This window comes from Peromyscus californicus, unplaced genomic scaffold (assembly GCF_007827085.1).
Source record: "Peromyscus californicus insignis strain IS unplaced genomic scaffold, ASM782708v3 Scaffold_7__1_contigs__length_154581171, whole genome shotgun sequence".
NCBI classification, from domain to species: domain Eukaryota; kingdom Metazoa; phylum Chordata; class Mammalia; order Rodentia; family Cricetidae; genus Peromyscus; species Peromyscus californicus.
Window position 1 is genome coordinate 62,598,577 of NW_026294595.1, and position 23,276 is coordinate 62,621,852.

A 23,276-nucleotide genomic window follows, 5' to 3' on the forward strand; every position below is an offset into this window, starting at 1 on the left:
CAGAGTAAACATGGAGAAGACTTACACACACACACACACACACACACACACACACACACACACACGGCTCCATATATATTTGGTGAAATTTTAGAACATTAAGTACACATTCCTAAGCCACTTTAATTTGTTTTAGATTTATTTATTTTACGTATATATTATTTTGTCTGCATTTATGTATGTGCAGCATGTGTGTACCTTGTGCCTGCAGAGGGCAGAAGAGAGGGTATGGTAGTCTCTGGCACTGAAGCTACAGAGGAATGTGAAACACCTCCTTATCATGCTGAGAACTGAACCTAGTCTTCTACAAGAGCAACAAGGGCTGGTAACCTCTGAGCTATATCTCCAGAGCCCTGAGTCATTTTTCTGCCATGTGCATTTACAACTTTGAAGAAGAGGACTCAGTGTTATGCAGAATGACGATATGTTGCATGCACAACAATAATCATACACTTAAAATTTCTTCCTCTTTAGGCCTTCTCTGGAGCCAAGATAACAAGATGTTAAAGAAAAACTACACAGCAGTGACTGAGTTCATTTTCCTGGGACTGACAGATCGATCAGAGCTGCAGCCTTTGCTCTTTGTGGTCTTCCTACTCATCTACCTCATCACAGTGATTGGCAATGTGAGCATGATTTTCTTAATCAGAAGTGACACCAAGCTCCACACACCCATGTACTTCTTCCTCAGTCACCTCTCCTTTGTAGATCTCTGTTACGCCACCACAGTCGCCCCTCAGATGCTGGTTAACTTTTTATCCAAGAGAAAAACCATTTCCTTTATTGGCTGCATTATTCAATTCCACTTTTTTATTGCCCTGGTGATCACAGATTACTATATGCTCGCGGTAATGGCTTATGACCGCTACATGGCCATCTGCAAGCCCTTGTTATATACTAGCAAAATGTCCAGAGGTGTCTGCCTCTCCCTTGTGGCTACACAGTACATTTACGGCTTTGTAAATGGTCTGATACAGACTATTCTGATGCTTCGTTTGAATTTCTGTGGACCCAATGAGATCAATCACTTCTACTGTGCAGACCCCCCTCTCATGGTCCTTGCTTGCTCAGACACCTATGTCAAAGAAACTGCCATGTTTGTGGTGGCTGGATCCAACCTCACCTGCTCTCTCACCATCATCCTCATTTCCTACATTTTCATCTTTGCAGCCATCCTGCGAATCCGTTCTGCAGAGGGGAGGCGCAAGGCCTTCTCCACTTGTGGGTCCCATCTGACAGCTGTGACCATCTTTTATGGAACATTGTTCTGCATGCACCTGAGGCCCCCTTCAGAGACATCTGTAGAACAAGGGAAAATTGTAGCTGTTTTTTATATCTTTGTAAGTCCTATGTTAAACCCATTCATCTATAGTCTGAGGAACAAAGATGTGAAAAATGCAATAAGGAAACTTATCCAGAAATGATTTTTGAGTAAAGTTGACATACTCACATGTATGTAAAATGTTCTTATTATCTGACAAAGTACTGTGTGTTTTAATTGAACAGACCTTCTTCTGCCACTGATTATGTTTTATGTTTCTAAATTCACAGGTAGAATTTACTAGTTTGTATTAATTCATTAGCTGGAGATTACAGTGTAATCTCAGTGATTTTTTTTTTTTTGTAGCGTAGTAATTCAGAAACTGGGGCAGGGACAGTGCTTATTTTAATTAATAAAGAACATGATTGTATCCATAACACTTACAGTGACTCAGAGTTGTAAATTATGTAATTATCCAGTGCTCTGACTTGTACAGTTTTTGCAAATTTTTTCTTCATCCATAGAAAGAAAAAGTTTCATTCGCTTATTTATTTATTTATTTATTTATTTTTATTTTTATTTTTATTTTTTATTTTATTTTATTTTTTTGTTTTTTGAGACAGGGTTTCTCTGTGTAGCTTTGCACCTTTCCTGGAACTCACTTTGTAGACCATGCTGGCCTCGAACTCGCAGAGATCTGCCTGCCTCTGCCTCCTGAGTGCTGGGATTAAAGGCGTGCGCCACCACTGCCCCGCTCATTTGCTTATTTTTAATGCAAATTATAAGGCAATAAAAGTTTGTTTTGGGTATATAACTAATATCATTTCTTTAAAATGTGTCTTTCAGCTGATATTACTGAACCAATGACACCATTGCACATGGGATGTTTGTTCGAAAGGCATAGTTTTTGATGGATGTACTTTGAGTCTTTTACTGTTATGTATGACCCTCAATTCATAACCTATCCTCCATTCCTTCATTAGAGTTAGAGAAGGTGTTTGTGCCTGTGGATCCTGGCAGCTCTAATAAGCCAGACTTGAAGACTCATTCTCATCAGCCCACTTAAAAGCACAGCTAACAGTGAGAAGCAGAGAAAACAAACACAAACAAAAGCAGAAAGCATTTATTCAATAAGGTCACATTAAGAAGAAGGGTAAAGGGGTCCAGTGACACCCCAAGTCTGTCTTTGTGATCATGAGTATTAGATTTAAATACAATGCAGGAATTATATACTTATGAAGTCTTGGTCAAGGTACTGTGTGGTCTTGTCAATTTTCAATGCCTCAGCTCTTGTCTCTCTTGCAAAATGAACTGACAAGTTGTCAATCAATTCTAGGGGTGCAAGCTCCCTTTTTGCTTCACACCAGATTCTTGGGCTTTTCCTTTACCCAACATGAGGTTCCTAGAGAGTTTTCCACTAGGGGTACTGGGTGATCCATTGTTTCAGTAGTGTGATAACAAAGAGAGGAGCAGAATTGTCTCTTTAGAACATCTTCATTCCTATCAAGGACAATTACACAACTCTTGCCTGTTCTCTAGGAATAGCTGCCTTAGATGTTTTAACCTTATCAGTTCATGGTATTCCTGTGTATCTGCACAACTCTGACCTCATGGTCACAGTTTCACCTACTCATTGCTTGTTCCAGTTTCTTTTGTGATAAAGTCTAATGCATTGTTTTGTCTGTTCATCAATTATTATATTTACATATTTTTAAATTTATTTTAGATTTTTACCTTAAAGTATTACCATTTTCTTACTTCATAGTTATATGCATGCATATTCTTCATTTTAACTTTTTTTATTGCCATATGTTTTGAAATCCTTTTTATTTTTATATATTATCAAATGACATATTTATTTTATTGGTTCATTGTTTGGTCTTCAGGAGTTAGATTGCTCCCTAAATGCAATGAATTTGGTATTACATGTATTTTAAAATTAATTTTAGGAATTTATCTTTTAATTGTTTAGAAGGCCAATTTTTAACATTAACCAAAAAGGAAATAAGGTAATGAACCCTTTGTTATCACTACCCAATTTTTATGTGATGTTGGCACTGATTTAATATGTTTTGATACTAAAAATTGAGCTTTCTCAGTAAATGCTTCTTGTAATTTAATGTATCTTATCACTATGTAGAGTTACCTTAGTCATTAGGTGTTTGTGTATCTGTGGAATTACACAGTCTGATTTGGCTAGATAAATCTTGATGGAGATAAAATAATTCTGTGTCTCTGCAAACTGTTTCATTTTTAACTAGCATTGTTAAGCATATCCATATCGATTCATATAACATCACTTTTCGTTAATATAATCTATGACAGTGCAAGACATGATACATGAATCCAATTCTACTCTTAAAGTATCATTGCATATTTCCACATTCTTAATAATATGAAAACCAAGTGATAAATTGAATTATGTGAGTCTAAATATGTCCCAGTGATAGAGTTTCTTTTAGGTGAGTACTAACTTTGCATCATAGGACGCATTCATGTTTAAATTCATGGTTCTTCTTCAAATGCTTCACTATCAGAATACCAAGAATATGCAAATGTTCTTCTACCACATTCTATAAAGCACAAGTACTTTCAAATTTCTTAAACATTCTCCAGTGGGGAGGATTCAATCTACATTCTCATTTCTTTGGATTATTATTACAAATGAAATTACATACTTTTTAATATTTTTCTCTTTGTGCACTTTTTAGACAGTTGTTTTATCATTTTTACTTCATTTGTAAGAGCTTCTCAATATACTGTTCTCGGGTACTGATGTCTTGATGTCATGTCTACAAACTCTTCATAGCTTACATTTCAGTTTTTCACATGTTGTGCTTTATCTGTGAAACATATTCATTTAAAAATTGTTCAGTCTCATTGTTCTGTTTAGTTGTACTCTTATGTGCTGATTAAATTATGTCTGAAGGGTGAATAAAAGCCTCTGGTGGCCTGAGAAGCTCTGGACAGGAAAGATGACCTGACTGATGACACCTGTGGAAGCATCTGATGAGGAGGTACACATACCAAACCCATTGGTATCTACCACTTTCAGGGGGCCTGACCAGATGGACTCTGCCACCCCCCAAACTTCTGGCTTTTCTTTCCCGTAAAACCTCAAGAGCCCCATTCTATGTGTGTATAGTCTCCACTCTATGGAGAGACTGTGACCCTTCAGTTGTACCGATTAAAGAACAATTCTGCTTCTGGAGACGCCTGTCTGTTTTCTTTTATTTCCAAATTACCTCCATCAATCCCATTCTAAAAATTTCCTCTTGTGAAGATATACATGCATGTCTTTAGGACTTTATACCTCCCCCATTACAGTACATATACAACAGAATATGATTCCAATATTTAACAAAATCATCATTTTCTAGTTCTGCATTACTTACATTTAATTAATTTTTAAACCATTTTGAATTTTTTGAGATTACAGTATAATTATAACATTTCTTTTTTCCTTTTCCTCCTTTCGAGCTCTCCTATATACCCTTCCTTGCTCTCTTCAAAATGACTTCTTTTTTTTATTGTTATTGCATGCACAGATATATACATATACAGTCCTAAATTTAACCTACTCAGTCTGTATAATGTTACTTGTGTATATGTTTCCAGGGCTGACCATTTGGTGTTAGATAAACAGTTGGTATACTCTTCTCTGGGGAAGACTATTTCTCCTATTCTTAGCATTCCTTAGTTGCCTGTAGTTCTTTGTCTATAAGGTTGAGGCCTTTTGGACTTTTCCTTGTCTACTTGGCTTGCCTATTGGTTTTATCTTTGTGGAAAGTCAGCAGAAGACTGCAAAAGCTAGAAGATCTGGGACTTTGCTGTAAGACTGTCTCCTAGTAATTTCAGATGTTATACCAATATATTTTCACCAACATGACTGTCTAAACAGCTGTGCTTGAAAAACCTTTAATGCCTCGAGTTTCCATGAATGTGCCAGTTTGCAAATAAGATCTTTATTGTAGTATCAACATTGTAGTTTCAGTATTGTGCCAATCTCTTGACTACTAAAAGTCATCTTAACAAAAAACAGATTTTACAACCGCTATCTAGAATCTCACAGGAGATTTTAAAAAATTGTTATGGGAGAAAAGAAAACATCTTTAAAATGTATTGAAGCATCTCTGTTTTCTTTAGTGCTGAAACCCATTGTTTCTTCAATAGATCCATCAAACTTCATTTATACAGTAGTGGTGCTAACAAAATTAGAAGAACAATTGAATTGGAGCCTAAATTGCGTCTGTGTCCACACATCTACTTTGGTAGCCACCATTACAGAATTCCCTGAATATGGAAGGGTAGGCCATCCTTATATTTGCTGAGTGCCTCAGTCATGCTCTCTTTCCTAGCCAACCAGGACGACTTCCAAACCCAGAAGATATGTATGCTTCACACAGTTGTTAGGGTTTACTGCAAAAAGACAAAGAAGGTAATGGATACAGTAAGATGTAACTGGATTACAATTCTCAGTGGAAATAACATTTGAGCTCGGCCTGGCACCTGGCCATGGATCTCTGCATCTGCTTCCATCAGTTACTGGAAGAAGGCTCTATGATGACAGAGTATTCACTAATCCGATTACCAGAGTAGGCCAGTTCAGCCAGCCTCTCGACTATTGCTAGTAATCTAAGGTGGGGTCATTCTTGTGGATTCCTGGGAACTTCCCTAGCACCCTGTTTCTCCCTGTTCCCATGATGTCTTCATTTATCATGGTTATCTCATTCCTTGCTCTCCCATTCTGTCCCTGTTCAGCTCGAACTTCCCGTTCCCCTTATGTTCTCACCCCCCATCCCTTGCCCTCCATTACCCCCCTTCACCCCCAGTTTGCTCATGTGGATCTCATCTATTTCTCCTTCACTGGGCAATCTATGCATCCCTCTTAGGGTCTTCCTTGTTAGCTAGCTTCTCTAGAGCTATGGGTTGCAGTCTGGTTATCCTAGTATCCACTTATGAGTAAGTACATATGTTTGTCCTTCTGAGTCTGGATTGCCTCACTCAGGATGCTATTTTCTAGTTCCATCCATTTGCCTGCAAATTTCATGATATCATTGCTTTTTACTGCTGAATAGTACTCCATTGTGGGTATGTGCCATTTTATCCATTACATTTTTAATTAATTTACTTATGTGCATGGGGTGGGTATATATAGGCATGTACATGCCATGGGGTGTTAGTTGCAATCAGAGGACAAGTTTGAGAAAACTGTTCTCTCCTTGTAACACAAATTGCTAGACGGTCTTAAAAAAAAAACAAAAAAAAAACAAAAAAAAACCAGAGCCAGATATTGGGTGAAAGCTGAAAGATCAGAGGGAAAGAACAAGCTCATCACAAGTTCTTACAACTAGGAAATCCTCAGCCTAAGAGAACTACTTCCTGTATACTCATGCCTATCTACCTTTCTGTACCTTGCCATCTTACTTCCTCTCTCTGCCCAGCTACATCATGCTGTGGGATGGTCTGTATGTCAAATGTGTTGCTGATTGGTCAATGAATAAATCACTGATTGGCAGTGGCCAGGCAGAAAGTATAGGCGGGACTAACAGAGAGGAGAATTGAGAGAACAGGAAGCTGGGTGAGAGAGACACTGCCAGCCGCCATCAGGACAAGGAAGATGTAAAGTACCGGTAAGCCACAAGCCACGTGGCAAGGTATAGATTAATAGAAATGGATTAATTTAAGCTGTAAAAACAGTTAGCAAGAAGCCTGCCACGGCCATACAGTTTGAAACCAATATAAGTCTCTGTGTTTACTTGATCGGGTTTGAGTGGCTGTGGGACTGGCAGGTGAGAGAGATTTGTCCTGACTGTGGGCCAGGCAGGAAAACTCGAGCTACAACATCACTTCTGCTTTCTGCCCAGCTCTATCACTTCCTGTCTGTCTGTACAGACCTCCAGACCTCTATGGTTAACTAGTGCTGGGATTAAAGGCATGTGCCACCATGCCTGGCTCTTTTCCCAGTGTGGCCTTGAACTCACAGAGATCCAGATGAGTCTCTGCCTCCAGAATGCTAGGATTAAAGGAGTGGGCTACCACTGCCTGACCTCTATGTTTAATACAGTAGCTGGCTTTTTCCTCTGATCACCAGGTGAGCTTTATTTCTTAGAGCACAAAGAAAATATCACCACATCCCCTTCCACTGTGTGAGTCCCAGGGATCAGAATCAGATGATCAGGATTAAAGGCAAGTGCTTGAACTACTGAGCATCTCACATATCATACACTATTGATATCTATTATTTTAATTATTTTTTGTATTTTCTAGAATTTTAATTTAAATTGAATGCTCTTTTTTGTTGCTTACTTGGAATCATCAAATCATAGGATTTCATAATTTCTTAGAGAATGATAGCAATGACTGAGTTCACCTCATTTACTTTTAGCATATTAAAAAAGGCAATCAAAGCAAACTATGTCCTTGGCAGAGCTCAGAAAAAAGATACTCTAAATATGAAAGGGTAGAAATTATGATGACTGAAGTGATTAATTACTTTCTGGATCCCAAAATGCTCCTATTAAAGCCAAGAAAGTGTTCCCCAGTGTGAAGCTATCTTCCTTTACCTCAGTCCCTCCAGAGGTTGGCTTAGGGTGGCACACTTCCTTCATGCAAGTATAAGTAGGGTATATTTTAGAGTTTATAGCACTGTCCAGAAACCTCTACTGAGACTGAGCACAGAGGTGCATGGCAGAGCCAGAAGTAAGTCTTGTGTTTTTATTCCCTCTGTTTAGTGAAGTGAAAGTAACTGGTCTCTAATCAGGCCAAGAAATTATGTCTATTAACTTTAATTCCTTGACAGTAAAGATTTTCTTTAATTAGCTAATCAGTGGGAAACAGAAATCTTGGTATTTACTGTGATTAAGAACACATCCAAAGAAGTCTAGAAAGGGGACCAGCTCTGAGCAGTATAAACTGTGTTTCTAACAGCAGTTATCATGTGCTGACTATTGAGATTATAGGTCACCTTAACAATAATTGTTCAAGAGGAGTTAGTTATGTTTCTTTTGTTCACCTGAAGCATATTGTATAACTCTTCTTTTACAAGCATGGAATGACACAATTGTGCTTTTCCCTGGAGATCTCTAAAACTGATTTAACCTTGATGCATTCTCTTCTAAAAGCATATTCAGGCCACTCTGCTGCTTTCATGGCAGATTTTGAAGTTCAGTATATTTACTGACAGTAAGGGTCAGCCTTTCAGGGGCTAAGTGCTTCTGCATCCTGGAAACACCCAGACAGCATTTTCTGCATCTGCCTTCACGCAGTCAAAGCTCAAATTCTAACTGGGAGAAGTTAAGATATTCTAAAGAGACATGTGTCTCTCAATCTGACTCTCAGAATATTGAAAAAATGGAACCCAGAGAAATGGAAATTTATCCCAAGAATCTCATTCTGGGAGAAGGAAATGTCCCAACCTGAGGGTCACTTGTCTCTAGTAAATTCGCTTACACAGTTATTACAGCTTACCAGACTACCTCATAGGATGAAATGGAAGCCCAGACAAGGATGGGTCAATGGTGGACAGGGCAACATATTGACCAGGACTGTTCAGATGTGCATGTCCTTGGCCCTCTGTTTAAACTTCAATAATATATCAGGACCCCAAGGAAAACTTAGGGTATTTGTTGTATCTCTTTGTTCTTCTTCTCAAGGTGGCTATAGTGAATAAATGTCCTTTATCTGCTTGCTACTATTAATTCAACTTCTTAAATTGGCTTACTGAGGGTGTGGTTGAACACGGTGTGGTGCAAAGGCTGTGACCCAAAGTACATTAACATACTAACACTGACAAAGAGAGTCAACAGTATTTCTGCAATTCCTTCCCCTTTCCTAGAAATCTCTTCTTAAAGCATCCTGCTTTAGTCTGACTTTAAACAGAATCTATTTTTGTAAGCTTCTTATTGGAATATTCATTTATTCAGAATCCTATAAATTTCTACTTACTAGAAAGACTGTGAAAGGACATGGATTTTTAAAGAGGTGTTCTTTTTAGTTCTACAGTTCATAATCAGTGTTACTACAGACAAAATAGATATCACTACTTAGGTCAGACCACAGACTCCCTAGCTGCTTCTCTCTATTCCATACACCAGGCACATCCTCCAGTAGTCTCTTTCTCAATCCCAAGTACAGGGAGCTGCTGTGACCTTGCACCTCTTATTAAAAGCTCTTCCCCTAGCCATATGCTTTGCAACTTCTAGCACTTAGGCCAGGTCATATGGGATGAAACATAGCTCCTGAAACTTTCCAAACCTGGGAGAGACAGGAACTCTATTTACTGAATCGAAAGTTGTTGCTTTCCAGGATCCCATAATGTTAAGCATGGCATCTATCTCCTCTAATGCTCCCCCCTTCAGCATCTTATCATGGGTTTTTATGACCTTGAGCCTAAAACTTTTTTAATAAGGCTCTTCTGTGGGATACTTTCCCTCAGTTTCCTTCCTGTGAGCCACTTTTTCCACTCAATGTTTATAGCCTGCAATTTGGAAAATAATTGTCACTTATCAAGCTGTGATTCCTTTAGATCTAAGAAGTAACGTTTTGAGCAGATTCTCATACACTCCTATGTCAAGAACAGTCATATTCTCTACATTTGATATAATGCTAAAGGAATTTGGAGACAGATTTAACAGGGATACTAAGGAGGATTATTTGGGGGTAAGAATTTTATTAGATGACTTTTAGTTGCATGGGCACATAGAAGGACGTGATGGGAGGCTCCAGAAAGAGTTTAGGCTCCAACACCACACAGAAACAACATGTAAAAGACAAATTTAGCCTATATTGGGCCAAAGTCATAGTCTCTTTTTATAGCTCTCTGATGAAATGGAGAAATTTATAACACAATCTGAACCAGGGTAGTGGTTGAGGAACAGAAAATGTGATCAATATTCCTTTTGCTATAAACTCACTTCTCCAAGGGAGAAATACAGTACATGGAAATCTGTTAACTAGGTTAATTCACAATATCTCAGTCTGTGAGGGAGTAGGGACTGTTTCAGGAGTTGTGGCAGAAGCCCCAGTTTGGTTTGGATTATAAAGTTACAACAGAGGGGTTGGGGATTTAGCTCAGTGGTAGAGCACTTGCCTAGCAAGTGCAAAGCTCTGGGTTTGGTCCTCAGCTCTGAAAAAAAAGTTACATCAGATATGTTAGGTCTAGATTAATGAAGAACATAAAGTAGTCCCATGATCAAGCATGTGTGTGCTTAAGGGAAGTTGCCACACAATTCTTTCCCTTGTTGTACCACGTAAGAATGCCATGGTTGTTCCTGTCTTCTGCAAAGATTTGCAGTTGGATTTTTCTGGATATCACATCATATACCTGAGATAGTTTCATAATGTGGTCCAGGTTACAGAACAACACCTGCTAGAGGAGATTTAAAAACAAGATAATTTTGTGTTCATACATCGAATTTAACAGCCATTCTTAGGTGGATGTTCTCCTAATTATCTCAATTTTCTTAAGACTAGCAGGAGGATCATATTTGTATTTGCCTAGTAAGTTTTATCGGTGTGTTTGTCACACTCAGAGAAATAGCTTAAAACTATAAATTGGGGTAGGGATAAAGACCATGGGAGCATTATTACTGCAACCAATCCATCCAAACAATACCTATTAAGTATATAAACGTTGGGGTAAGTGAACAGGAGGCTTAGTTGATTATCTACTTTCTAAATTACATAGTGAAGTAAGTGAGGTCACTAATTTCATGATGAAGCATGATTTGTGAAATTTGTCCAATAAAAGATTTTAAGTATGAGGGCTGGAAAGGTGGTACAATGGGTAAGAGAACCTTCTATCAAGCCTGATGACCTGAGTTGAATCCTTATGGTCCATGTGGTGGAAGGAGAGAATGAGATGTCCTTTGAACTTCACTTGTGTTGAAACACACACACACACACACACACACACACACACACACACACACACACACATTTAGAATACTCATGGTTTAATAGTTAACAAGATTTAATTCCTATCCTTAAAGAGATAAAAGTGTGATATAAATATTGTAAATATGCATTTTAAAAGTGGGGTTTGGTTTAGAAATACAGAATATCAAGAGATTGGGTTATATTCATGTGTAAAGAAAGTATGTAAGAAATGTCTCACAAAATACCTTTAACCTGCTTAGTCTTGCAGAATAGGTATTCGGGTAAGAAAAAAATGCAAAGGGACAGGACAGATATAGAAATGATTCATTTACATATGTATGAGTTAGAATATATATAGATTTATATGTATACATACATCTATACATACACACACACACACACACACACACACACACATATTAGCTAGTTAGTTAGAAAAAAAATACCAAATGAAAACATCATCAAGTGAAATATGAGCTTAGTAAGAATACTAAAAAATACTATAATACAATCTATTTCAGAAGGTATAATTTTTAGAAAAACATGATTTTTACTGTTATTAAAATTTTGCTTTAAAAATATTTATTTTAAAAAGTTATTTCTTTAATTTTTGGAGATTATAATATAATTATACCATTTTCCTTTCCCTTTTTGTTCTCAATGATCCTCTCATGTATCCCTCCTTGAATTTGTCATTAGTTGCTGTTACACACATGTATGTGTATGTGCATATGTATGTGGATGCACATATATGTATCTTCTCTGTGCGTGTGCGTACATCTGGGTGTGTACTCATACATACATAAGTATAACTACTTCAGTCTGTAACATGGTATTGCATGTATGATTTCAGAGCTCACCATTTGGCCCTAGATAAGCAATTTGTGTGTTCTACCAAGGGTGAAGATTACTTCCCCCCTTCTCAGCATTCCATAGTTGCTAGTAGTTCTTATAACAGAGTTGAGGCCTCCAGGACTATATCATCCACTTCTGCCTTGTTTTCACAGCTTGGATCACAGAATCAGCTCTAAGGAGATGCCCCTCCCAAACAGCACCAAAATTACAGAATTCATTTTACTGGGGCTCACAGATTGCCCAGAACTGCAGCCACTCCTCTTTGTGCTGTTTCTGCTGGTTTACCTTGTCACTGTCTTAGGCAACATGGGCATGGTGGCCCTGATCAGCCTGGACTCCCACCTTCACACACCCATGTACTTCTTCCTCAGTAACTTGGCATTTGTGGACCTGTGCTATACGTCAACTGCAACCCCACAGATGTTGACTAACTTCTTATCAGACAAGAAGACTATTTCCTTCATTGGTTGCTTTATCCAGTGCTACCTGTTCATTGCCCTTCTCCTCACTGAGTTTTACATACTGGCAGCCATGGCCTATGACCGCTATGTGGCCATATGTAATCCTCTGCGTTACAGTGTGAAAATGTCCAGGCAGGTCTGCATTTGCTTGGCTGTATGTCCTTATGTCTATGGCTTTTCAGATGGGCTATTTCAAGCCATCTTGACCTTCAGTATGACCTTCTGTAAATCCAATGTCATCAATCACTTCTACTGTGCTGACCCACCACTCATTAAGCTATCTTGCTCTGATACTTATATAAAAGAACATGCCATGTTAATATCAGCAAGCTTTAACCTCTCCAGTTCCCTCACAATCATTCTGGTGTCTTATGCCTTCATTATTGCTGCCATCCTAAAGATCAAATCAGCTGAAGGAAGGCGTAAGGCATTCTCTACCTGTGGTTCCCACATGATGGCTGTCACATTGTTTTATGGGACTCTCTTCTGCATGTATGTAAGACCACCCACTGACAAGACAGTTGAGGAATCCAAAATAATAGCCGTCTTCTACACCTTTGTAAGTCCAATGCTGAATCCATTGATCTACAGCCTGAGGAACAAAGATGTAAAGCAGGCATTGAAGACAGTCCTCAGGAGAAACATTATCAGGACAGCAATGATGCCTCCATTTTCCAATAAAATATAATTATAATTTTGTGACAAATGTATTTATATTTTTACGCTTCGATCTTTTTTGTTGTTTTTGTCAATTTCCTACATTTATAAAATGTACTATTATTACATCTATCTCCTATTTTCACCTTCCCCCACATATTCCCCATGTCACTTTCAAGTAATCGTACACACACACACACACACACACACACACACACACACACACACACACACACCTTGAGTAGTAACTATTTGGAGAACATCTACATTTCCTTATTTAGTGTTGATCTTAACCATGTTATTCATGGATCAGTGATAGTCCATATATATAGTTATTTTGTCTAGACTGAGAATCACCTTGGAGTAACTCTTGTTGGTCTATCAGTATAGGCATTTCCAGAGAGATTGAACTGAGGCAAGAAGACATGTCTACAAGAGGAGTAGCACCATCCAGTGACTTGAAATTCTGAACTTAATGCAAAGAAACACAGAAGGAAGCATGTTCTCAATCACTCAACTTAAGTGAATGTGAACACAAAGTGACCAAACCACCTCTTTCCTCCCTCTTTGCCTTTCCACTGTGGGGACTATATACCATCTTAAACCATGAACCCAAATAAGACTTTCTTCCCTTATGTTGCTCATGTCAGACTTTTTCCTCACACAAAAGAGCACAGCTAGTGACAAACTAGCAACATAGATATCACTGAAAGAGCTATTAAAACTTTCAATCATATTCCACCTCAGATCTATATTCAAATCTGTATTGTAGACAGATCCCAAGGAGACTGATAGGCACATCAGATTTAGGAAAGAAATAGTCTAAGTGAAAACTTCCAAGTGCTATGACAAGGGATCTGCCTGCATCTCTCTGGGACATTTGTTTACAAAAGCTAACAGGATACTCAGGCTCTTCAGTTCAGTTCCTTCCACTGATAGACCCATAAGACTTTCTGATGAAGGACACTTAAGAAACAATGGTACATCTGTACTCTCCCTCACCTACTCACTAGTGAAAAATGAGGATGTGAATCATGATGGTGTTTTTCTGTTTCTTATTGATGTGCTTATATAGGGAAGGAGTCATGAAAGAAATGTGAAACTGATGAATTATGCTGATGCTTTTGTAGATGTAAAACTGGTGATCTAGGTCTCTGCCTTTTGTAAGCCTAAGATTACAATGTTCTCCAAAGATTAAGGGCTTGCATATGACTTTGGGTTTCATCATCTTCTGACAATAGAGGGGAGGTTGACCTGAGAGTAAAGACTGAAATCAGAAAGGAATAAATACAGAAACTGAATAATCAAAAGTTACAGCAGATATTGATGCCGGGTGGTGGTGGCGCACGCCTTTAATCCCAGCACTCGGGAGGCAGAGCCAGGCGGATCTCTGTGAGTTCGAGGCCAGCCTGGTCTACAGAGTAAGATCCAGGACAGGCACCAAAACGACACAGAGAAACCCTGTCTCGAAAAACCAAAAAAAAAAAAAAAGTTACAGCAGATATTGATTGCTTTGCATTGACTATTCCTTCTATTCCAAACTATGATTAGGATAGTAATGTTTGTTTTATCTTTCATAAGTGCAAATAACACATGCCATGCTCATAGGTAGTATGGTATTGAGAACTGTACAAGCAAGGGAATACATTTCTTTGCCTAAACAAAAACATCAAAAGAATACAGTACAAATTTGTCTTCAAGAAATCCTGAAGCATGAACGAATGAAGGCAACATAGATCAGTCTCATCAAAATATCTTACTGTTCAAATATGCTAAATGTATTTGAAAGGACACTCTGCCATTAAAACAAGATAAAAAGAATACCTTCATTTAATACTTACTTGGTTACTTATTAAATGTTGTATTGTTAACAGCTCTGTGATTTTTGTCATTATTGTTTGTTTAGAATTTGGACCCAAGGAAACAGGTAATTCATTACAAATACATGGGAACAGTTTTCAGAATCATTGTCAAGCATGTAGTTGTATTTCAATGTCAAAATAAAAATCAAGACTCTAAGGTCTTTTGAAATCTTAGGTAACTCTGACTACACATTAAACTCATAACAGGTGTATTTAAATACAAGCTTCTTCTTTTGTCATGCAAATGAGGTTCTCTTTCTTACTAATTCTACTAAGGACTTTTATCGGTTTTTCTAGATCCCTTAAAATTTGTCACTGTCACTGGTGAGTAAAATGCTTCCATTCCTTTCTCACATTTCCTGATTTCATTCCTTTGTCCTTCCTTATTGAATATCTTTAGAGTGATTGCACGATGTTGTGGAGAGGAGACAGTTATTTCTCCTTCCTCATCACTGTGGTACATATTTAATATACAGCCAGAGTTCATGTAGTTATCTATATTACATATATTTAAAAATTGTTTTATTGTGTTTTCATTGTACATGATATATTTTGGTACATAAAGGCATTTTCCTACAAATATTTGATGTACATTGACAGTATTGCTTATCTCCCTACCAGTTACCTGTTCTTACTCTTCCTTTTAGTATTAGGCCCTTTGGTCCCCTATAAAACTTTCATAAGTACAATATATGTATACCATTTTAGCTTTTACTTTCTTGCTGATACACTTCATCTTAGATGAGTTTATGATAGTGAAATAGAATTTCTGCATGTACTATTTGTCCTATGATAAATCTTTTTAGCTGATGATAAATTTGTTAATATATTTTGTCTTTATGAGATAAAATCAAATGAAAATTGTTATAGCGGCATTGAACATTATTAAAGAAAGTTATTACTTCCTACTCGAAGGAATGAAATCTTCCTGTAGGTAAGGACATGAAAATATCTCTTCAGTTAACAGCTAATCCAGTTGGAAAAGTCAGTGATTGGGAAGGACTAGTGACCCTAGGAAAGTGGCTTCATCTTGGGCAACACTAAAGAGATAGTAGAAATAATTAACCTCTTAATGAGACAATGTACTTTTCCTTCCTAGAATGTCTGCCCCTAGTGAAATCCCTATAATCCTCTATGAGGTCCTGCTGTGTCTGATCCCCTTTCTGAGTCCTAACTCAGAAGAGTATACCTTTTCCTTATTCTTCTTTCATATCTTTTTGTTGTAGAGACTAGATAGAGGTTAAGAATGTTTTTCTGATGCTCTGGAGTTTCTTTCTCTAGAGATCTATTCCATACTCTGGCTGAGTGTGCACCATGTGGCTGACTTACATGACAGAGTAACTAAAAAAAGGCATGGCTTTTCTCCTTCTCTTTTTATTCTCTTTCCCCAGGTAGCTGTTGGGATTTATAGTTGGGCTGCCCTAGGGTTGTTTTTATGTTTAATTCTCATAAATTGCCCTCAAACTTCTATTTAAGTCTGTTCTTATATGCTTGGATTAATGAAATTAAGAACCACAAGGGAAGACCCTCATTTCCCTGGTGTCATATGGCAGCTCTTGTGTAACTCCCCAGAATTTTCAGTAGCAGAATAAAGTTGACTACATGTCCTGAAAACTTACTTAAAAATAGATTTTTATGTACAGTAGTAAGTATACGTACTATGTAATTCTATTAATTGGCAACTTTTATTTAATATTAATGTTAGAATATAGTAGTCTTCATTAATAAGTAATGCAGCCATTCTACTTCTATTACTCTATTTATTACATGTTTCTGAATTCCAGCCCTTACTTTGTTGTTCATAAAATATTAGTTCTCTGCATCTAAGCTAACAAATTAAACTAGTGGTTCTCAACCTGTCTAATCACAACCCCTTTAGGGATAGGATGACCTTTCACTGTTGTCCCATATCAGATATCCTGCATATCAGATATTTACATTATGATTCATGACAGTAGCAAAACTGAAGTTATGAAGTAGTGATGAAAATAATGTTATGGTTGGGTGGCCACCACAGTATGAGGAACTCTATTAATGGATCATAGCATTAGGAAGGTTGAGAACCACTGCATTAAACTAATTTTACTATAACTATACTCATAGTCTTGTCAAATAGTAATAATTTTATTCAGTGCATTTTGTAATTTAACAGCATAGCTCCAGCTGTTTTGGAGGTTTGTAGAGCACTCATTTCAACAGTGGAGCAATCTTAGATACACCAAAGTTCATGGATTGTGGTATAATGTTATGCCAGGATTAATTTTTCACCTCTTCTTCTTGCAAGAAATATTGAGCTATATAAAAATCCCATAAGTATCAATTCTTGAGCAACTGAAACATACAGCTGAAGGTTATTACAAGGTGATAGAATGTCATTGCTCAAATCCCAAGGTTCTAGTGAGTAAATATCTATACCAATTACTACTGTTCCTTAATTAATTCTTTGGGGTGTGTTGAGAGATTATTTTGGAGATATAAGATACAGGTTATAAATTGGATACAAATCATTTTCAGCAGCTTTTTTCTTGCTAGTATCTCTGAGAGAATTTTTCCTAGGGAAGGTAGGAATAAAATTATGACATCTTTGCTTTTATATCATTTTGGATATTTATCAATAAAACAGTGTTAATGCTAGTCTTGGCTCTTTTCTAGCTGAAATAAGTATGTGCTTAGAATTTAGATTAGTCATAAAATGTTAAAAATTTATTGGAATTATGTATTTGTAATAATCATATTGCTACACACATAACTTTTATGATTCAATCAAGAATTAAAAAATATACACTAAATAAGCATGTGAGAGAATATACTAGAATTAATCATATCAGTAGTATTTTCATAATAATTTTTTGAAAGAGTACACACACATGCACTTCTTCCTTGATGCTCACAAAATATCTTATCAAAATATCACAAAAATTAAATTAAAAATTTTATTCCTATTAAAAAAGTTACTGTAGAAATGGAAAAGTCACTTAGTCACTCTAAGTGATTAGAAGAGAGTGTTATCTACATGCTAATTTACTTTTTCTTCATCTGGCTCATTTTTTAACATAAAAATCTATACTTACATATATTTTCCTACTAATGACATGACTTCTTTCTTCCATATGGTGGGATAAAATCTCATCAAGGAGCAAAATAAATTAATCATTCTGAAATGGCTGTGAATTTAATTGAAGAGCAAGCTTTCTAAGAAATTCCATTGTACACAAAATGTTTAAATTGTAATTGTTTCTCCATTGTACACAACATCACAAAAACCTTTACAATTTTTGGTGCATTGGCAATAATTCCTACTTCTTGGAAACCTTTTGCTTGTTTTTTCTCTCATAACCAGAGTTTAAATAAATGCTGAATACTCACGTACAGTAATTAGCAGGAATTTCCCCTTAGCCTTGCAATACTAATATGAAAACTGGATGTGAATATATAGGTGTATAAGGTGTTCTGAAAACAAGAAAATAAAGAGACTGCATTAGAGTCACATATGAGGAAAGTATGTGAGAACTGTCTCACAAAGGGACTTTAGTCTGCTTAGCTTTGCAAGTTAGATATATTGGGAGGCAAAAAGAAATTCAGAGAGATAGGACAGATGTAGCAAAGATTTACTCATAGATGTGTGGATTAGTATAGGGATATAGTTAGAAGCACAACTCAAAGGAATAAAAGCAAAGTGAAAGGGGCTTAATAGAAATGTAAAGAGGATTATTGTATAATTTGCATTACATGTAACACTTTAAGAAAAACATGATTTTTAACTGTCAGTTTTTATCTCCGTGTTTGCCTTGTTTTCACAGCTTGGATCACAGAACCAGCTCTAAGGAGATGCCCCTCCCAAACAGCACCAAAATTACAGAATTCATTTTACTGGGGCTCACAGATTGCCCAGAACTGCAGCCACTCCTCTTTGTGCTGTTTCTGCTGGTTTACCTTGTCACTGTCTTAGGCAACATGGGCATGGTGGCCCTGATCAGCCTGGACTCCCACCTTCACACACCCATGTACTTCTTCCTCAGTAACTTGGCATTTGTGGACCTGTGCTATACGTCAACTGCAACCCCACAGATGTTGACTAACTTCTTATCAGACAAGAAGACCATTTCCTTCATTGGCTGCTTTATCCAGTGCTACCTGTTCATTGCCCTTCTCCTCACCGAGTTTTACATACTGGCAGCCATGGCCTATGACCGCTATGTGGCCATATGTAATCCTCTGCGTTACAGTGTGAAAATGTCCAGGCAGGTCTGCATTTGCTTGGCTGTATGTCCTTATGTCTATGGCTTTTCAGATGGGCTATTTCAAGCCATCTTGACCTTCAGTATGACCTTCTGTAAATCCAATGTCATCAATCACTTCTACTGTGCTGACCCACCACTCATTAAGCTATCTTGCTCTGATACTTATATAAAAGAACATGCCATGTTAATATCAGCTGGTTTCAACCTCTCCAGTTCCCTCACAATCATTCTGGTGTCTTATGCCTTCATTATTGCTGCCATCCTAAAGATCAAATCAGCTGAAGGAAGGCGTAAGGCATTCTCTACCTGTGGTTCCCACATGATGGCTGTCACATTGTTTTATGGGACTCTCTTCTGCATGTATGTAAGACCACCCACTGACAAGACAGTTGAGGAATCCAAAATAATAGCTGTCTTCTACACCTTTGTAAGTCCAATGCTGAATCCATTGATCTACAGCATGAGGAACAAAGATGTAAAGCAGGCATTGAAAACAGTACTCAGACAAGAAGTTGTCAGGAGAGCACTGATGCCTCAATTTTTCAATAAACTGAAACTATAGATTTGAGACAAAACATTTGTATTTTGATGACTTTTTTTATATTCTCTGTGGTCATATCTTTGGTGTCCCAACTAAAAGTTACTTGTTTTGAGATAAACCATCTGGCCTTATTTTCAGTCCTGTTTTGCAGCTTGTACTTCATGGAAAATTGATTGTCAACGTTCATAGTTAGATTAGGTTGAAATTCGCCTAGGAGACTCACCTCTTCCTCTGCCTGTAGAAGTACTTCTATAGAGGTTAACCTGAGGGAAAATATACATGTTGAAAACACACAGCATCATTCCCTTTACTGGGGTCATGGCTGAATAAAAATGAACATGGAAGAAGGCACAGACATGGTCATTCAACTCATGCTTTTTGAGAGTGAGCACATTGTGACCAAGTTGACTCTTTCCTGCCTTTCTACCTTCCTTCTGTGGTAACAATATACCTTCTTAAATAATGAGCCCAAATTACTTCTCTTAAGTCGCTCCTGTAAGATGTTTTCTCTCAGCAAAAGCCACAGCAACTGATACAAACCAGTAACACAGATATCACTGCAGCAAATATTAAAATGCTGGATCATATTCCACCTCAGATCTGCCTGTTTAAATCCATGTTGTAGACAGATGTACAGATTGACATGCACATCAGATTTGGAGAAGGACTATTCTAAGTGAAAACTTCTAAGTGCTATGCCAAAGGGTCTGTATGCATCCCCAGTTGGTGCTTGCTGTTTACAAAAGTTAACAGGATACAGGTGCTCTCAGTTCCTTCCACTGATAGAGCCATCAGCTTTTTTGATGAAGGATATTTAAGAAACTGTGGTATGTCTGTACTGGCTTACCTACTTAAAAGTTAAGATGAAGAAATGAATCATAATTGTGCTTTTCTGTGTCTTACTGACATACTTATGTAGAGAAGGAGTCAGGCAAGTAGCACGAGACTAATGGATTATGCCGATGATGCTTTTGTAGGTGTAAGACTGTTGATCCAGGTCTCTGTCTTTTGTAAGGCTATTTCTCCTAAGATTCAGGGCTGTCAAATCACTTTGGTTTTATCTTCATCTGACAATTTAGAGGAAGCTGACCTGAGAGTAAAGACTAAAAACAGAAAGGGGAGACACAGAAACTAGGGAAGCAGTAAGTCATAGCAGATAGTGATTCCCTTGCACTGACTGGTTCTTCAAATCCCAGTTACATTCAGGATAGAAATGTTTGCTTTACTCTTTGTAACACATGCCACTGGGGATTTTTCTGTAAATAAATAATAAAATTTCTTTGGCAGCACAAAAATCTCAAAACTTCAGGATCAGTGCTAAGAGGATGAACTTTGGCAACAACACATACCATCTCTTGTGCTGAATATATTGCAAGTTCTATCTCACCATTAAATAAGATCAAACCATATACTCATATATTTGCCTCCAGTTGCATACTAAGAAATTATATCATAAGATCGTTACATGTTTTGTTGTTTGTTTAGAATCACCTGGCTACTTCATTTTACAATTCATATAGCCCCATGAAAATATCTAAGGAAACAGAGAATTTGTTACAAATATTTCATAAAGTCTCCAGCTTTCAAGATAGGAATATAGATGCAAATCAGTGTTCAAACATAATTCAGGACTATAAGTTCACAACATGAAGTCTTATATCATATTGTTTATTCCATATTTGTTTGTTGCAAGGCTATGTAGTAGGTACATTTAAATGTGAGCTTCAGCTTTTGTCCTGAAGACTAGTTAGTGTCTCTTAGTGACCCTAGTATGTTCATTTATTTTATAGATTCCTTAACATTTTCATTTTTATCTGTAAGTAAAATTGTCCCTATTCCCTTAAATTTCATTAGGCTCGTTTCTTATTCCTTCCTTTTTAATCTTCCTTATTCTGGAACAACAATTTTGTGATGAGGTGGATGAATGCCATCCTTGTTCCCCATTATTGGGGATACTTATTTCATACATATCTAGTGTACAGTGTTGCCTATGCCTTTGCAATTTTCATTATTTATTTCTATTGTTGACAGTATATCACATTAATAAGGGCATTGTCATGTAAGTAATTGTTGTATATTGAGTATAATCTATATCTACCCTATACTTTACCCTTTGTCACCCTTTACTCTGACCATCACTCATCTTTAGAATAAAAAGCACTATTCATCAGTGTAATATAGGTTTGAATTCTTAGTACACACACAGATGCACACACCTACACACATACACACACACACATAAACAATTTTACCTACTGCTTCCTTGCTGACACACCTCATTCTTCATGAGTTTAGGATTGTAAAACCAAATTTCTACATCTATGATTATTCTCATTTTCATTTTTAGTTAGTGAGGAATTTGTTGATATAGTTTGGTTCCTTGATAAAAAATCAAATCAGAAGGGTGTATTATTTATTGATAATTATGATGTTCTGAAATCTTGCTGAAAAATTTTAGTATATTAAAGAGATGTCTATATTGTATAAATTTGCTTTCTAATAATTTTATTAAGTTTAATTATATTATTTTTATGGTCTAATAAATCATTAAAATGATAAAGTTATTAGAAAGCATTTTATGTATATTGAGATTTTAATTCCATCTTTGAAAGAATCAGATAAATTAAATTCCATGTATTATGTCAAAATATTATACCACTACTAATTATTCTGGACATTTTCTTGCAACAAATAATGATTCTTAATGAAAAAATCCCCTGAGCATCAGTTCATAATCACACAAAATATGTAGCTCAAGATGCATAAAAGGTGATGCAATTCCATTGCTCAAATCCCAAGGTTCTAGTGGGTATATGTCTAAACCAATTACTATGTTTTCTTTAATTATTGCTTTGAGGTATGATGAAAAGTACTTCAGGGATAAACACTGCCAAATACAAATAGGACATAAATCATTTTTGGGAGTTCCTTGGTTGGACCTCTACTGTTTCTGGGAGAATTTTTCCTGAGTTCAGGTAGGAATCAAAATCATGAGCTTTGTATTACCAATTTTTTCACTTGTTTCAGTTTTGACATTCATCATGAAGAGTCAAGTGTCAACAAAATCCTTTTGAATACCAGTCTAGGGTCTCATCTCACTGAAATAAGTGAGTATATATTTGTTACTTAGATTGGTCATTGAAAAATATTAAAATTTATTGAAATTATATGCTTGTGATAAGCTTTCTAGTTGACAAATTGCATTTCCATCATTAATTCAAAGAATACATAGAACAGTCACATCGAAGAAATAATTTAATCATCTCACTGATATTTTCAGAAAATATTCAAAGGGGAATTCTCTAACAGCCACAATATAGATTCATCACAAATTAGTGAAAAATAGACTGTGAATTTGAAAGAGAGAAAGGAGAGTATATGGGAGGGTTTAGAGCATTGGTTCTCAACCTTTCTAATGTTATAACCCTTTAATACAGTTCCTCATGCTGTGGTGACCTCAACCATAAAATCATTTTTGTTGTTATGTCATAACTATAATTTGGCTACTGTTACTAATCA

At 36.7% G+C, this 23,276-nt stretch overlaps 3 protein-coding genes across 3 annotated transcripts; all 3 read left to right on the forward strand.

The window, feature by feature from the left end:
* Window positions 1-452: 452 nt before the first annotated feature.
* LOC128101759 (olfactory receptor 1030-like) lies at window positions 453-1,424 on the forward strand. Its single transcript, XM_052725117.1, has one exon. It carries the CDS (start codon window positions 501-503, stop codon window positions 1,422-1,424), a length of 924 nt encoding a protein of 307 aa, XP_052581077.1. The 5' UTR covers window positions 453-500.
* Window positions 1,425-12,175: 10,751 nt separating this feature from the next.
* LOC128101245 (olfactory receptor 5M11) lies at window positions 12,176-13,144 on the forward strand. The gene has a single exon (XM_052724193.1). It carries the CDS (start codon window positions 12,176-12,178, stop codon window positions 13,142-13,144), a length of 969 nt encoding a protein of 322 aa, XP_052580153.1.
* A 5,785-nt stretch (window positions 13,145-18,929) lies between these two features.
* LOC128100884 (olfactory receptor 5M11-like) lies at window positions 18,930-19,778 on the forward strand. The gene has a single exon (XM_052723633.1). The coding sequence runs from the start codon at window positions 18,930-18,932 to the stop codon at window positions 19,776-19,778; it is 849 nt and encodes a 282-aa protein (XP_052579593.1).
* The last annotated feature ends 3,498 nt before the right edge of the window (window positions 19,779-23,276 follow it).

Bases quoted from the DNA above. Each gene is read 5' to 3' on its own strand.
- LOC128101759 (XM_052725117.1), top strand. From the start codon at position 501: ATGTTAAAGAAAAACTACACAGCAGTGACTGAGTTCATTTTCCTGGGA.
- LOC128101245 (XM_052724193.1), top strand. From the start codon at position 12,176: ATGCCCCTCCCAAACAGCACCAAAATTACAGAATTCATTTTACTGGGG.
- LOC128100884 (XM_052723633.1), top strand. From the start codon at position 18,930: ATGGGCATGGTGGCCCTGATCAGCCTGGACTCCCACCTTCACACACCC.